The sequence below is a fragment of the Podarcis vaucheri genome, assembly GCF_965113315.1.
Source record: "Podarcis vaucheri genome assembly, chromosome: 3".
Lineage (NCBI taxonomy): Eukaryota > Metazoa > Chordata > Lepidosauria > Squamata > Lacertidae > Podarcis > Podarcis vaucheri.
In genome coordinates this window covers 33,886,740-33,901,172 of record NC_138761.1, presented here as the reverse complement: position 1 = coordinate 33,901,172, position 14,433 = coordinate 33,886,740, and the positions used below count along the sequence as shown (strand labels likewise).

Here is a 14,433-nt window from a genome sequence, read left to right as displayed (position 1 = left end):
ATTACTTTAGGAGCCAAAATGTAATTTCTATCTGGTAAGATGCAAAGTTAATTACAGATCCAAACTTATACCAGAAGTATTTATGGACAACAGACTGATTCATTAGGTGGTTCAAAAATACTAATGAAAGACAATTAAATAAGGGATCAGAATAAAATAAAATTTATCAAATGGGTGAGGGTCAAATGTGTAACAAGGAAACAAAAAGAAAAGTGTGAAACTGTTTTGGACTTAGATTACACCAGGACTTTGGAATAACCCTTATATTGACATGAAAAGGCCTTGGACAGCCTTAGCTGGAAGAAAATGTTCACTATAGTCAGCTTCAGGCCTTGTTCTTATGAAAGGGCAGTTATGGTGAAAGGAAGTATATTTAGCTCTCCAAACTTGTGTGGCTCCTCCTGCATGGGGAACAGAGAGCAGACTCCCTACTTCAGAAGTTTTGCCCCATCAGGGTTGAGAAAAGTCATGCAACTTCAGGAATGTGACTAACATGTGGCCCCCTCAGCTCCTTCCACCTTGTTTGTCCCTTTCATGTGAGTAGTGCCTCAGGAGGGCTTCCACCTCAGAAAATAGGAATGCAATATGGCAGAAGTAGCAAACCCATAGCCCTCCAGATATTTGATTTCAACTCCCATCTTCCCTACTGGCTGGAGTCCAGCAATATTGGTAGGGCCACAAGCCGCCCAGCCATGCGCAATGGAAACATCAAAATATAGAATTCATACAAAACCCAGGAATGCATAATCGAACTAGATGGTACTGAATTTCACTGAAATTAGAGGTCCTTCTTGGCTGTGTACTGCCTTCCCATCAGATGTCAAGGAGATAAAGAAATACACAACTTTTAGAAGAAATCTAAAGCCAGCCCTATATCAGGAAGTTTTTAATGTTTGACATTTTTGTATGTGCTGGAAGCTCCCAGAGTGGCAGAAGGGCATAATAATAATAATAATAATAATAATAATAATAATAATAATAGAAGAAGAAGAAAAGGAATGTGTGCTTAAAGAGAACCTGGCAAGTGAGTGCCACAAATCAGGCATGATTTTTCCATTGTGAATTCTAGAATACTTTGACTTTTTGCATTCCGCAGGCAACAATGAGACTCACCCATGCATGTGATTTGTTGACCATTGAGGAGATCCATTTGCACAATAGATACTATGGGTTGGGGTAGTTGGTTTTATATAGGTGCTTCTGGCAACATATGTCATGAGGACACAACCAGCAGAGCATAAGAACACAAAAAGGCCCTGCTGAATCAGGCCAGTGTCCCATCTAGTACAGCATCCTGTTCTCACAGTAGCGAACCAGATGCCTATGGGAAGCCTTCAAGCATGACCCAATTGCGCAAGAGCACTTCCCTGTGGTTTCCAGCCACTGGTATTCAGAAGCATACCTCCTCAGGCTGCGTAGGATAGTGGAGCACATTTATGGATTCTAAAAGTTCACAAGAAACACAAGAAAAGCCATTTTAGGCCAGCAAGCCAAGATCATACCTCTTGTCTTTAAAATCTATTCAGCTTACAGCCATGTATGAGAGACTAAGTATGAGCAACCGGCAACTGGAAGAAGAGATGAGAGATCTTGCTGACAAAAAAGAATCTGTAGCGCACTGGGAAGCCCAGATCACGGAGATCATCCAGTGGTAAGAACCTTCATCTAATCCCGTTTGCCACTGTCCCTCATGCAACAAGACACGTTCTGTTTTGGACAAACAGAATTTAATTCTTCAGTCCCCTGGTATTCTATTTCCAAGCTTCAGAAAACTCAACTCTTTTCAGCAGTGTAAACCACCACTGGGTATAGTTGTTGGATTTTCAAATACGAGTGACAACTAGTAGAATTCTAAGTAGCTTCATATATGATAGAATAAAAGGTGGTGGTGGAAGGTTTTTTTCTAGTATTTAGTCACAGAATTGGCATATTATCCTTCTTTGTTGATATCCTATAAATTAAATTTAAAACACAAAATAAAAAAAAAGAATCTTGTGGCATCTTAAAGACTACCAAATCTGTAAGCTTTCTGGGACTGCAGTTCACTTATTCATATACATTAAGAGGCTGCCCCTTTGAAAATTGCTACAGAATGAAAAGTAGTCTTCAAGTGATAGTTTCTAATATTCCCTTCTATCATACTGACAAAGCTCAATCCCCTGTCTTTTACAGTACTCTGAAATAAAGATGCAGGCATGAGTTTGAACTGTTAGTGGGGAAAACAATTTTTTGCAGTGATTTGTTTTTCCATTTTTGGACCATTTGTAAAATGTAACTCTGAAAACAATCTGTACCTAAACATTTCCACAGATCATTTACACTGATTAATGTTAGTGTCTTGTGGCAGTATCATTTTTTAAATGTTTGTGTCCTTTTTATCTGCTTTCATAGCAGCTGTATAATTTAATTTTGTATTAAGTAAAAATGGATAAACATAGTCTTTTTAGGGAAGCCTTGTTAGCTAGACAGTGCTTTCACATCCAGTATAACTTTACTGTCCATATTTAGGCATAGCTCTGGCTTTTGAGTATGGTTAGTCAATGCACGTTGGGCTCTGAAACACTGGATGTGGTCCAAGCAATGTAGTTCACTTCATAAATGTACATAATTCAAACTCAAGGATCAGGGTCCATTTTTCACCCTTGAAGGTCTGCTTTTACAGAAGCAAAGAATAAAGAATCAAAGCTGGATGATTTATAGTACTTCTTTGTTATAAACAAAAGTCTCTCATGCAAGCCGGGTGAGGGGAACACAGTAAAGCAAATATGTTTATATATTTTCTCTCACTGACTGGAAATTAAGTGGTTATGTGTTCAGGTACTTCCCTAGCAGAAAGGTGAAATTTAGTACACATAGAATCCAATGTACCTTGAATATTACAAAAGCCTGAAGTATGGTCTGTTTGGACCTGTCAAAACTCAGGATATGAAATTAATTCTCCAACTAATCCTGCTAATTATTATTATGAAATATATTGGTGTTGGGTTGTTTGTTTGTTTGTTTTTGCCACATGCAATTCAAAGCAACTTACAAGAAAAGAAAACACATGCATGCAAACATTAAAACCAGGGCAGGGGAAATTGAGACAGCCCTATGGTTGCCATGGAGATTGTGAAATCCCATGCAAAATCAGTAGACAGAGCCTCAGTGTGAATGTTCAGTCTCTCCCAAAACTACTTTTGTCAGAGAAGTTTGTGGGCAGCAGTTACAACCAGTGCTATTTTTCTAGAAAAAGGGGTACAGGAACTCACTATGATCGCCTCCCTTGCTCTCTTATAATGGCAATGGAACCCACCTTAGAGGTTCCCGCTGAAAGAAAGCTCTGGTTACAACAGTGGTATCCCCAGTCTGACCTGGCAACAGATGGCAGTCCCAACCCAAGGTGGAAAGGTTTCCAAGTGAGGTTAATGGAATCATTTTGAATCACAGCAATTCCCTGCACCCGCTGTCTGAGGTGATGCTGTGCCACATCAATTAGTTCAGCTGCACCCAGCTCACCCACTAAGGTCTCAGCAATACTCCTCGGATCGGTTCCATTCATGTTCAGATCAAGGATGAGGGTGGTCTGTCTATGAACTGACCTGGCACCAAACAACAAGCATGAAGAAAATTAGGAAGATTTTCCGAGCACACTGAGCCTGGCACTGCCATTCCTGCAGGAATGCAGCCTAGCTCTACACAATGCAAATGAACTGCACAAATGGCATATTGGAACTTATTGCCATCTACTGGTTGCTAAAGATGCATACAGCTTTTGCATAGATCTCAATACCAGTTTCCTTTTGGGCTGGTTAAAAAGAACATCTTATGATTTCTGTGTGCAGGAGAGATTTGGGCCTTTCATTGCCCAATAAAACGGTCCGTCCAGTTGAAATATGGAAGCAGATGGAATGGTGGTCGTAATTAAACACCTCCCTGGAACTGTTTCACACGTGGCTTTTCCTACACAGACAGCTTCTCCATGTAGGAAAAGGCATATGCACCCTCATGTGTGAAAAATGCATAAATGTGTGAGTTGCTACAATTACATGTGTTCAAAGGAGCATGTTTGTGATTTTGGCTATGATCCTAAACATCTGGCCTTCATTACAGCTATGCCAATTCCATGCTGATTGCTGCCATCATTCACACATTTATTCAGCATTCACAACCTGAATGCTTAGAAAAACTGTAAGGATCATGATTTCCTGAAATATATATATATGTATTATTCAGCTGTCCCCCCCCCCCCATTATAATTATAATAAAAAACAGAATTCATTTATTCATTTACTTTAAAACAACTACTCATTGTCAGCTTTTGGAGAGCCAGAGTGATGTAATGATTAGAGTGTTAGACTGTGACTTGGGAGACCAGGGTTTGAATTGGTATTCAGCCATGAAGCTCTCTGGGTGACTCACTCCCAGCTTAATCTACCTCGCAAGGTTGTTGTGAGAATAAAATAGGGAGAGGAGAATCATGTACCCACCTCAAGCTCTTTGGAGGAAAGATGGGATATAAACACAATAAATGAAATGAAGATAGAAAATGAGAGTATTGCATTATATGCAATGGTCACCACCTGCCCATATACACCTGTGCACCACTGAAATGAGTGGGAGCTGTACAAGACCATGGAACATTATGTCCTTTGGTGCCTATTTTTTAGAAATGTTAAGGATTCAGTTCCACAGCACCCAAGAAAACTTGAGGGGCATCACGTGGGTTGTTTCCGCTTGCAGCTTAACTAATTGGGCTTTATTTTTCTATAATTATGATTGATTTTATGAAATTCTCGTTCTGGCTGTTTTTCAACATCCTCATTATCTCTCTAAGATATCACAATAGAGCAAAAACTTAGCCTTTGCTTTTGCCAAAGTTCTTACATCTTATTTCACTGCTTGACTAGGGTAAGCGATGAAAAGGATGCCCGAGGCTATCTCCAGGCCTTAGCCTCCAAAATGACTGAAGAACTAGAGGCCCTGAGGAACTCCAGTTTGGGGGCAAGAGCAACAGTAAGCAATTATTAAGTGTATTTTTTAAAGATTTCCTGTGCCATCAAATAAATGCCTAATGTGAGTTATATTAGCTACCAGTTACAGCAGATGAATCTTGAAAGGTGTTCCAGAGAATTGTCTAGTCCTGTTAGCTGGACAAGTTTTAGTTAGTAAGGCTTGAGGATGCAGACAAGGTGCTTCAATCGGTCAGGGCAACCATTTGCCCTCTGGACTCTTGCTCCTCTTGGCTGATGAAAACTGGCAGGGACAGGACAGCTGGCTGGGCCAGGAAGGTGATTAATACCTCCTTCTGGGGTCCTCTTCCAACTCTGCGATTCTGTGAATCTGTGATCATCCATTTAATTCTATACTGATTTTAATCTGTTACAAGGTAGTGTACAGTATATAAAAACAGTTATTTCAACATTACATTTAAATAATCAAGCTGACTAAAATCACTGTTGTGGACAATAGTCCCCATTCCATGACATCCCAGTTTAAACAGTAAAGGTTGTATTTATTAAAGCTTGTTTAAAGGAGGTCAGAGAGGGCGTGGAAACTTTCTCTGTGATAGATTCATCCCCCCCCCCCAATGAATAAGTATTTTAATTGTTGCTAATGTATTCTATAGCATAAATGGAATATTTCATAAAACTGCTATTGCCTATAAAAGAATAAGATAGTACAACAACTTTTTTTATTACTTGGATCAAAGAAAGATAATGTATTTGGGGCATTGCCAGGACTCTTTTGGAAGACCATAATAAGATTGAAATGTAACAAATGCCTTAAATAAAAGGAAACGGCTTTTCTTTTTAGGACATGCCCTGGAAGATGCGGCGTTTTGCAAAACTGGATATGTCTGCAAGGTTAGAGCTACAGTCAGCCCTTGATGCAGAAATACGAGCCAAACAAGCCATTCAAGAGGAGTTAAATAAAGTTAAAGCTTGCAATATTGCAACAGAATGGTAAGAATTGGTGGTTCTAATGTTCTAGCTTGCAAAGACTTTTCTACAAAAGACATACTGATAAATCCTAAAATATATCGCCTGTCAAACTATAACCCTACAGTTATTCATGGGAGCCTGACTTAAAAGCAAAAATTATCCTTCTATAATTTATAGTTAATTGAATCATTACTGGAAAATCTGTGCTTTTTTAAGGTGCTTCAAAGATCTTTGTTGAAAATAAAATTTATGTTGCATTTTACAACCTTAAAAAAAGCAATAAACTGCATTCCTCTGCTAGTTTACCACGATTGGCTTATGGATTCTGAAGAACGATCTTTTTCCATCACGATCCATTTTGTTGACTTAAGAAATTCAATGATCGAGGGAGCTGATTGAAGGCAGATAATTTATAGTAAATTGACTGCTCCAGGTCATATAATTTATATAAAATTCTTGTTGCAGGCAAGACTTTTTAGTTGCCTTTGAAAACTAAAAGTAGCAGCAAGAGTCCAGCTAAGTAGCAGCATGAATTCTGTTCAATTTTCCCCATAACAGAATTCAGCAATGAAACTGGCATGAAACGTATTCTGTGACTGCTAACATAATAGCTATTTTAATAGTAATACCCGAATAGCAAGACCCAAATAGCTATTTTTCATAAAGGGGTGATGGCCAACTCGAGCTGCAATTAATGCATTTTTGAAAGGTAGCCAAAGGCTTAACAAGCCAGTATTAGACTAGAATTTCCAGAATTAGTTACTGGAGTTGCATATTGGAACATGCATCTCCACCAGTAAACATTACAGTTGCTAGGAAATGGCCACCAAAAATAATCAGTGCTGTATTTTAAAATAGAGATCATTTATTCCCATGCCTGCTGCTCATACTGTTTTTCATAAACAGAGACTAGAGCCAACTCAAAGGATATTCAGAGACAATCACTAATTCCTTTTTCAAGGTTCCTTGCTACAGTAGCAGTGGCGTAGCGTGGGTTGTCAGCACCCAGGGCAAGGCAAGTAATTTACGCCCCCTAACCCGTGGATTTGCACCCCCTAACCCTAACCCTCAGATGTTGCGCCCGGTGCGGCCGCCCCCCCCTGCACCCCCCACGCTACGCCACTGTACAGTAGCACTCACTTCCATGTTTTGTGTTATACTTCTGACAGTGTGACGTGGCTGACATTGATCTTGACTGAACAGTGCTGAAAAAAATATGTTCAAGTAACGATTAAATAACATGGCCCTTACTAATTGGATCTCTCTCTATCTCTCTCTCTTTTTATTTGTATAAAGCAAACTACAGGAATCTGACAAGAAGAACTCTGACCTATTGTCAGAAATAGAGAGACTGAAAAAAGAGACAGAAGAACTCCGATCAGAAAAGGGTACGAGAATTGGTGTCCAAATAAAGGAAGGCAAAATCCACTCCACAGCAGTTGGGTATATGTTATCAAATAAGAATGGCGCCTTAGAGTGTGCTGACAGAATATGGATTTTGGCTTCTAAGATACCATCATAGCTCTTACATGATAAGATGTATCCACAGCTGTTATAGAAATACAGAAGGACAGTTGTCTTGGTTCATAAAGTCTTTCTTCCAAATCCTTTTGTTTTTGTACTATACAGCAGTTGATCACTATTTACTAGAAAGTTGCTGGCATAATGAGTAGTTACAACTCAGATATGTATCGTATGGTGAAGAAATCATTTAAAATTTGCCAATTCTTTTGATTTAAGCTACAAGCCCCCTAGAGTAGTCTTATAGAGTGGGAAAATAAATTATAAATTATTTTCTCAAAAATAAATGTCTTATCAATTGCTCCTACAATCATTCTGATTGTTTGTATATTTACTTAGCTCTTCATCTTTTACCAGTGCCATTCTGGGTTACAACCAGTGCTTTTTTCTGTTGGCACAGTGTACCACCACCTCTTCCCCCCAGCCACCATCTTGCCACCACCGCTTGCCCGCCCCCCAACTCACTTGCTCCTCTCTCCCCACACACCTTTGCCGCTTGCTCCTCCTCCATCGCTGCTGTTTCCTGCGGCAGGTGCCTGGCAATCACCAAGTTACGATCACCAAAGCGCCTCTGCTCTGGTGCGACTTTTACGATTGTCAGGCACTTTCCCTGAAAGTGGTTTGGCGATTGTAAGGGTTGCACCAAAGCGCCACTAGGAGGCTGTGCCCTCAGCAGGAAGCAACAGTGACAGAGGAGGAAGCAGCAAAGGGGGAGGGAGCAAGAGAGCGGGTGGAGTAAGCAGGATGGTGGTGTTGTGTACTGGCACCTATTATTCAAAAAAAAAAAAAAAACCCACAACCCACTGGTTACAACTTAAACAATACCACAATCGGGGTGAACATTAAGATACAAAAGGTTGATTCCTTCATGTACTGTCATCCTATTCATTTTAATTGCTGTGCCATTTTGCCCCATTGATGATGGTGAGTTTTCATGATCAAAATATGTGTTTACTTAGCTGAGTTACATACATCCGATTTAAGCCCATGGGTGCTTCTTATTAGCTGCTCTTTCAAAAGGGCACTGTCCTTCAGACAAATCAGCAGTAGGGTAGAATACAGTACTGTTTGGATAGCTTCATAGTGGGGAATCTCTTCTGAAAAACTGTCCATGGAACACTAGTTGCACTGGACAAATGTTTCACTCAGTTTAAATTTAAAACCACCCAAGAAAAAGCCCAGAAAGTTATATTTGTTGGAGGAGTAGATAGAAGTGGATCCCTTTAATGGTAGAGTGTGGTAAGAACTGCATTTGTGAAAGGACAGATAAGGGGACCAAACCAATATAGCTCCGTGAATCTGTAAACTTAACCTTACTCTGGCTTGGGTTGGATCTAGACACATCAAAAGAAGTGATTCAGTTAAACACGTTGTAAACTCATACAGGGGAATCCGGTAGGGAAAGATAGTCCCTTCAGAATGTCATCTGGTGTCACAGTGTTATATCGCATATACAACGCATATAAAACACTTTTTCTTTACCAGTCTAGCTGAGTCCTTAGTTATACAATCTGATCCTAAAAAAAAAATGTTTCAACTGCCACGGTACTAGTGGGTTTTTTGCTGCTGCAGGGGCCAGAATTTTGTAAGCAGCTCTTGATATATAAGGCCAGAGAATAGTTCTCAGATTCAGTGAGGTTTACCAGTTGTGCACTTGCACCAGTACTGGAAATCTTCATTGTATCCAGAGGATGTCCAGTGTGGTGTAGTGGTTAAGAGCGGTAGTCACGTAATCTGGGAAACCGGGTTCGCGTCTCCGCTCCTCCACATGCAGCTGCTGGGTGACCTTGGGCCAGTCACACTTCTGTGAAGTCTCTCAGCCCCACTCACCTCACAGAGTGTTTGTTGTGGGGGAGGAAGGGAAAGGAGATTGTTAGCCGCTTTGAGACTCCTGAAGGGGAGTGAAAGGCGGGATATCAAATCCAAACTCTTCTTCTTCTTCTTCTAAGAATTTTAAGTACAATGGTTATAAGTATGAGGAATAGAAAAAGATGCTAAGAAATCAATATGCAAACTTAATTATTTTGAGATCTTGTTGCAAATGACATGATGTTGTACTTTGGAGTGTTACAGCTCTACTTCCTTTTTCTTTTCCTGAGCTGTGGAGCATTCTGGTGCATTTTGGAGTAGCAACAGAGATAACTCAAGAAGGACAACCCATAGACAATGACCCAGTTGGCCATTTTCTATAGGTTAAAGACTTGCTGCTGTTTTCTAGGTGTAAAGCACCAAGACTCACAGAATTCTTTCTTGGCATTTTTGAATGCGCCTACCTCTGCTCTGGATCAATTTGAAGTAAGTAAACAGCTGATGTATTATATATTTTGATATCATATGCATATTCAGTTTGTGGTCACTACTGCTTTGATATAAGAACTACACTTATGTGTTGGGGGGGGGGGAATTCACCATGCAAGCCTATCATGTCTATTCAGAAGCAAGTCCCCTTGAGTTCAATGATGCATGCTCCTGTGTAAATGTATATAGCATCTCAGCCTTTGATCTCTAAGGAACATGTATTATTTGTCTTATACTTAGGTTTTGATACTGTGTTGTTTTTTATTGCATTATTTCCATGCATTGCTATAGGGATCTTTTAATTGCAACTCCCATATGTTCAAATCAGAAATTTACTTCAGACACGTAGTAAGGCAAAAACCCTCCAGATTCTGTTATTTTCTCAGATAATTTATTTTAGGCATTTATTTTCACGTCCCTGATTTTTCAAAATAATTAGGTTGCTGATTTCATAGAAAGCAGGGGACATATCTTAAAATAGAAATAATAGAAATAGAAATAAAAATAGAAAAATAGAAATGAAAAGTATTGTGGATTCCATTGTCTTCCTTGTTCAAATAAAGTAAGGGCCCTACAATATAAAACACTTAGGTACAAATCTTACTTTTAAAAATATTTCTATCTCATTCTGTTATGAATGGAAAATACAGAACAGAATAGTTTCATAAAATACTGCGACCTCTTGTCTCCCTTTGTTTTCTGAACTGCTTTCTTAGCACAGATGAGATTAGAAAACCAAGACAAAGTGCAAGATAATAGATTGTGTTTAAGCAACCTGCGAAATTTCACCCAAATGCCCCTTCACTTTAGGAACTGCATGCAAGAATAGCATTGCTTTGTCCTGTTTGAGGATGATAGTGCTTTTGTGACACCAGCAAACGTGACACCTCTTCTTAGGCTTCTTTGTATTCTTAGCCCTCAGCAATCTACACACTTTACATTTAAGGACGCCGTGCTTAAAATGTTTAGAAAGCTCAGGACTAACACAACTATTAACAACTACCACAACTATTATTTGTCCAGGCAGGTGCATTATCTGACTCATGAGAGCAGCAAAATAACTAGACCGTACAATAGTGATGGGATAAAATCAGGCCAAATCTTTATTGACACCAGCAGGCGGGGCAAGGGTTGGCATGGCATTGGGTCCCAGGATCGGTTCATCATTCCACAATGTTGATGGAATGGATCCGCTGGGTTTGGATTGCTCCAAATCTGTACAACAGGAATCAGCCAGTGTTGAATCTTGCTGTGGTGCAAGCCAAGCAAGCAAGGTCTCACTGGCAGACCAGAGTGCAGATTCCAACCACGCAAATACCAAACCCACACTTGGGTTTGCCATGGTCAATCCTCCCCTCGGGCCCCTTGTGGGGGGGCCCCTATACAATGTTGATCCTGACCAATGCCATTTCCACCCTCATACAAACAACATTCTTCCCCCTAACAAAGGAAAGCCATAATTTCACCGAGGGAAAGGCGAAAAAATCCCAACCAAGTGCCAATCGCGTCGGGAGAGAGAAATTACTTTCCAGCCCAAAATTGCTCAGTTAAGGCTCTAACCCGAGGGTGGATGGGCAGAAAGCTCTCAAAGCAAAATGACTGTGAGCTCCAGAGGAAGCAGCCTTAGGCTTTCCCCTCCCTTCTGCAGCAAGGGCTCATGAGACAGCTTTTTCCTATGAGCCCATCGCACAGAGAAGATACTGGGCAAAATATTGCCCAGTATTTTGCTGCAATCTATGGGCTACAGTGCCGCCAGACAAAGGCATCCCATGCTTATTGGGCATGAAACAGGGCTTGTAAGCACAACTGAGAAATAGAACTCAATTTGGGGACGAAAGAGACACATTGGCCAAGATCACATGTTATATTCAGCCAAACCATGCTAAGCACAAATAGATCAGCCATAGTTTGGTTTAGCATGTTGTCCCAACATGAGCTTATGGTTTAGCTCTCTCCAGGCAAGCCATGAGCTGTAACCAAGATTTGTTCTATGGTACACATTGTGCTTCATCACTATTGGGCAGATACCTTACTAACATGGCCACAGCAATATACTATAGCTGAAGCAAAGGGGACTGAGTAAAGGCAGGGACCTGGGATCTAAACACAGATGAGATAATGGACTGGGGTGAAGGTCCCAATTGATTGAGGGGGCGGGGAAGCAAGGGCAAATGGAAGAAAAATTGGAGCTGGAAAAGGAAACTGTTGCTGTCACTTGCCCAGTCACACAGATGTAGCCCATCTTTATGGCCACAGACATTTTGTTAGTTTGGATAGTAAAATCCTGCCACTAAGAAATTGTGACAATTAATGGCACATTCCACATCTGCATGATTCTCCTAAAGGTACAGCAAACCTAAAGAGTCTGTATTGTTCTAACAATCCTATGTTCCCTTGCACTGTCTTTAATATAACTAAACTACTATGTAATATTGGTGGAATAATAGTCAGTTAACAAAAGCTGTTCAAAAGGTATACTAAAAAATAATAATATGTAAATCATTTGGAATCTTTCTTCACTTGATTTCTCAACAGTATGGCGGTGCTGGTTATTTTCACAAAACAGAAGTTTTCATCTATCTGTTTCTGTTTCTTTACTGCTCTATACGTTAAAATAGGATTCCTTTTCTTCTTCATCATCCTCATTGATTGATTTTATGGATGACGTAAGTCAAACCAGCAAATTATTCAGTAGAAATCAGATTGATTTGGCAAATTTGAATAGTAATGCAGTCACTTTAACAAGCCATGCCATCAAGAGCATGAAAATCTACAGAAGGTTTTAGTGCTCCTGATATGTCTAAATCCTGAGTATTTATCAATATAGTTCTTTTTTAATGGCATGCATTTGTGTATGTGTCTGTTGCTTTGTTTTGCTATTAGAAGGAGCTGAGATGCCTCACACTCACTCTGCCCTAATATTTTCTACATTGTTATTGATATCGTTTGGTCAGAAGTTGACCTTTAAAATATATTGCTGCAATTTGGTTTTTGTTTTGGGTGAGTGTAAGTGTATTATCTTCCTTTGCTTTGTGGCTGTTTTCTTTCCTCTGCTCAGTTTCTTTCCCTTCATATCAGTGATTTCCGCAGACTTTTTGAATTTCAGATGGCAACTAAGCATTATGATTGTTAACACCATCCATTTTTATTTTACTTTTTAATATTGGACATGGACGAAATTATTAACCTAACTGATTTTATACCAGCTAATGGATGTTTTTCAAATTGACTGCATTATTTTATTGCAAGGATTTTTGTAGTGGATCAATAAATTAAAGACTAGGAATGTTGCAATCCCAGCTCCTTTTGAAAAAACATTAAATACAACCATGTGGTAGAAAAAATATTCTTACCACTGAATATGGGAGTCCATACAGAGTGGTGATGTAAAGAGGGTGCAGTGAATACTCATATTCTGATCAAAAATGTTTCACAAGTATACATCCAGTTATTGTGTGAGTAAAACTGTGCTGTAGTGCTTGTGATGTCATCATTGTTCTTGTGATTTTCACCATTGAAGTATTTGACAACTATCTGAGTTAACAAGGAGCAAAAAAGTTCATTAAAATGAACTTGAGAGTTCAGCAGTGCACTTTTCTGTCCTATTTACAGATTTAGAGTTTTATCCAACTGGGTCATATTTAGAGAAGACCTGTGGAAAATCAGTGGACATCAGTTAATCCTGACTAACTTAGGTGCATTGATTTGATTTCTCTGGATCAACTCTTGACTTAGTAGGATATAAACCTTAGACTGGATTTTTATCTTCAGTACATTTCGAAGGCACTCTGATTCAACAGGGTTTAGAGGATTGCAAGCTATATAAAGTAGACCTTTTGTGTAAAAATGATAGATAAGTTCTAGATACAAAACAGAGCTTCAAAATCTCTATTTTACATGAGTGTAAGAAAGGTTTTTGTTTTCTGTTGCTTACCATTTGTTTCTGAACGGTAGACATGTTCCCCATCTGCAACATTAGAACTAGCACTTCCTTGTATTTAAAATCCTTTTTAAAAAGAAAAAATGACCTTTTTATTGTAGCATAACTCCACTCCCACCTCACTCCAAATCAAAAATCCTACTTGCCTTCATTATAAGTGCTTGTTTAATTGATTTCAACTATAGTAACAGCATTGTGCATATATTTGCACATTATTACACAACAATAGTTCTATGTTCACAGTAGCTTAACTAATTTGCCAAGCACACTGATGAAATCTACCACACAACTTGAGTTTTCAGAAGATTGTAGCTGCTGAAGAGTTAGCTAATGGAGATATTGGCCCTGTTAACACATCACACTAAGCCAAACCATGGCATAGCATAAACAAACAAGTATGTGGAAAGGAGATCACGGCTGCTTTTCACCTGCTCAGGTATTTTTTTGCTGCGTTTCTCTAAGCTAAGCTGTGATTTGGCTTATCATGCTTGTGGTTTAGCTCTCTCCTGGTAAATAATGAGCTGCAACCAAGGTTTGTCCTGCACCTTTTACTCATTTGTGCTAAGCTATGGTTTGGCTCAGAGTTATGTGCAAACAAGGGCACTGACTAGCGGGATGTGTTCTTTCCTTCATATGCATGCTGCAATCATAAAATGGAAATTAATTTGTGCTGATTTCAAGAATTGGGGTGCATTGTCTGCTTTTATTAAGAGGCTCTTGGTAATAAATCCATTTAAGGAGGCTGTAGAT

The 14,433-nt window shown here is 39.4% G+C and overlaps 1 protein-coding gene across 4 annotated transcripts in view; it reads left to right on the top strand.

Annotated features, from left to right (window-relative positions):
- CDC42BPA (CDC42 binding protein kinase alpha) overlaps positions 1-14,433 on the top strand; it is a 157,404-nt gene that overhangs the window by 99,131 nt on the left and 43,840 nt on the right. For all 4 annotated transcript variants that reach the window (XM_082214792.1, XM_082214791.1, XM_082214790.1 and 1 more), the window contains exons 17-21: positions 1,527-1,651; positions 4,890-4,995; positions 5,797-5,945; positions 7,221-7,312; positions 9,664-9,740. In XM_082214792.1, coding sequence (XP_082070918.1) covers positions 1,527-1,651; positions 4,890-4,995; positions 5,797-5,945; positions 7,221-7,312; positions 9,664-9,740 — 549 coding nt within the window. The remainder of the gene's footprint in view (positions 1-1,526; positions 1,652-4,889; positions 4,996-5,796; positions 5,946-7,220; positions 7,313-9,663; positions 9,741-14,433) is intronic.